The sequence below is a fragment of the Gekko japonicus genome, unplaced genomic scaffold, assembly GCF_001447785.1.
Source record: "Gekko japonicus isolate JY-2015 unplaced genomic scaffold, Gekko_japonicus_V1.1 scaffold33, whole genome shotgun sequence".
NCBI classification, from domain to species: Eukaryota; Metazoa; Chordata; class Lepidosauria; order Squamata; family Gekkonidae; genus Gekko; species Gekko japonicus.
The window spans coordinates 1,986,990-1,989,866 of NW_015174272.1; the positions used below are offsets into that span (position 1 = coordinate 1,986,990).

Genomic DNA, 2,877 nt, shown 5'->3' on the forward strand with positions numbered 1-2,877 from the left:
TTAGTCTGCTGCTTGGACGATATCAGAGGAGTCATGAGCCATGCCTGTGTTCACCCTGCATCTCCTTGGCTACAAGTGAAGATGGGAGCAAGGTGAGTGAACAGGAAAGGGCAGCCTTCCTGCTGGACTTAATACATGTTCTCCACCTTGCCAGAGGTTGCAGGGATGGAGCACAGTTTGTCCCAAATAGATCTTTCTATGTCTGGGACACCCTCTAAGAGGGAAAGGTGATCATCCATGGGAACTGGAGGGCGCCCATGCACTCTAGGCAGCAGCAGCTTTGGTCCTGACTGTGGAACAGACCTGGATGGCTCCCCCACTCCTGTGGGTAAGACAATGGCTAAAAGAACAGATATTGCCATGGATCTGATGGAAGGGCAAGCAGCCAGGCAGGTGGTTTTGCCGAAACCGTCGGAGGTGGGTTATCTGAATGGTCCAGTTGCACAGCAGAGTTTGCCCTCAAAAAGAGAAGAGCCAGGCAACCAGGACCGAAGTGACAGTGTACATGGGGGGTAGGGGGTGGGAATGCCTCAGCTTATAACTGGAGAGGTGGTTCTGAGTGTCCCAATGCTTCTGAAGGATAGCCTGGTGCCAATCTTCATGCTTAGACTTGGTGTTCTGCTTCTTTGGTGGGTGCTCAGATGACTACCTAGCAGACACTGGTTCTGGTGATCTCTACCTCCTTTGGACTGGGTCCAACCCCAGAACTAATGGAACCGAGACAAAGGAGAGTGGACAGGATAGACGGTCTGAGTGTGGAAATGACCTTGAACCCGAAGGGGTACACGTTCTGCCCGGGCAGATGACTTGGCTGCCGGGACATCGGAACTTGTAAGTGCCTTCTCCCACAGAGCTGTCAGGAGGCCTGGTCATTACAGCATTTAGGGGTGAATTGTTGGTAGATCTTGGAGGCTGCCATATTATGCTCCTCATCCAAACAAATTAAGCATAAGGCAGGCTTGTCAGTGTGAGTCATTTTCGTCCTGCACAACAAAGAGTTCTTAAATAAGGCCCTTTATGTAAACGATTTTAATGCCTTACCTGATAAATATCTTGATTTTGTATTGTATTAACGATTCAGTGAAATACCTACAAGGTGTGGCAACTATGGTTAAAGTATTAAGGTTTGTTATAAGCAAGTTGTTAGTGAATGATTTTGTTTTTTAATGTTTGAAGTTTAGTTAATTGATTTTGTTATTGTAATTCTTGTTATTATTATGAAAATTTATAAAAATTTGACAAAGAGTTATAAAAAATAAAATAAGGCCCTTTGAGACATACTGGAGGTCTTGAAGAGAAAAAAGGCTGAGAAGTCACAGAGAAAACCCACATCAGTAGAAAGATCGATCTTCACTGAGCAGCGGTGACGTTAGAACTGAGGGGAAAGAAGCACTTCCTCCAGAGCATGTGACCGTTTGAGCAGGAAAATGGCCGCCAGAATGCTCTGGACAGGAGGGGCTCCCCTGCTCTGTTGTTAGGCTGAAAGAATAAACTTTAAAAATCTTCTAAGCATCAGGCTTGCACATGCACAGTCCCAATGTTGGACTGCATAGAAGAATGACGAGGAACCTTAATAAACTATTGCCAGATCCGTATCATCAATATATATCTCTGGCCCAGTTCATATCTTATTGAGGGAGTGAGAGATGCTTCCCTTTGGTCTGTGGCTGTGCAACTCCCGTAACAACCGTACTAAGCAAATGGCATGGGCCCTTCCCATGTAAATGACACTTGAAATAGTGCAGGAGTGGAAGGAATTTCCAGCATTTGTGCAGTAATGTATGAACTGGGCATTTCATATTAAACCACCATGACTTCCTGCAGGGTGGATAGGCTAACACTGGTCCTGTTTTGCAGACAGCCCCAAAAAGACACTGAGTTGCTGAAGGCCCCCAGAGCTCCCTGGCCTGCTCCAACCTTAACCAGCATCCTCCTGATCTAAGCCTCTTGCTCTGCTCAGAAGAGCAGACCAACCAGTTTGTGCCAGCACTAAAACCATCACTGTTCCAGATTAGAGGATTCTTAGCCATTTGCTAGTGAGTCCGGATCCCTTCCTGATTCCAACCATGTTAGAGAAGCCATAAAACAACAGCAGTAAACATTTTTAGAACACTGATTAGGATGGTGATATCTAGGGTTTAAATTTGTTTGAATTTTATTAACTCTTTCTTTTAATCAGTTATAGTGAAAAATACTAAGAAATAAATGAATAAAAAAATTAAACACATGACCGGGAATGCCACCTCATTTTGGAGGCACAGAAGAGTTGTAAGAAAAACCCCCCCATCCCTTTTGATTTGATCGCCTGCTGCCAGGGTAAATGAATAAAAAAATTAAACACACAGCCGGGAATGCCACCCCATTTTGGAGGCACAGAAGAGTTGTAAGAGAGAACCCCCTCCCTCCCTTTTGATTTGATCGCCTGCTGCCAGGAAACACATGGAAGATTTCAGTGGGATTAGAACTGCAAGAGCGTATGACATCTCCAGCTAGATCACTGGAAGTTAAGAGTTGGGTAAAGATTCTTGGCATACTCCAGTGGAGGCCTTCCATGGCCTTCCTCAGATTGTTCTCATCATGGCAAGCAATTTGGAAAGGAGTCATGGTAAGTTTTATGATGCAGAGGAGGGAATCTCTGGTGGCTGTCACCAACGTGTCTCTATTGATTTTCACACCATTTAAAAGATCTCAAAAGGACATTACGTGCAACTCCTTGTTCTATATTCCAAAAGCATTCCCAGTGAAGCCAGTCCAGCCTCTAGGAAGTCTTTAGCAAAGTACATCCCACAGCCTCTGGAAACAGTTTGCTCTACTGGATTTTCCCTGATACTTATTCCAGCGGTTCGGTTTTAAATCCTATATGACACTACCCTAGAC

General features: G+C 44.9%; 1 protein-coding gene across 1 annotated transcript in view; it reads right to left on the bottom strand.

Moving 5' to 3' along the window:
• Positions 1–2,877, bottom strand: part of SMARCC2 (SWI/SNF related, matrix associated, actin dependent regulator of chromatin, subfamily c, member 2) — a 46,179-nt gene continuing 43,302 nt past the window's right edge. Inside the window, exon 28 of the mRNA XM_015423649.1 lies at positions 1–69. Within this exon, the coding sequence (XP_015279135.1) occupies positions 1–69 (69 nt within the window). The remainder of the gene's footprint in view (positions 70–2,877) is intronic.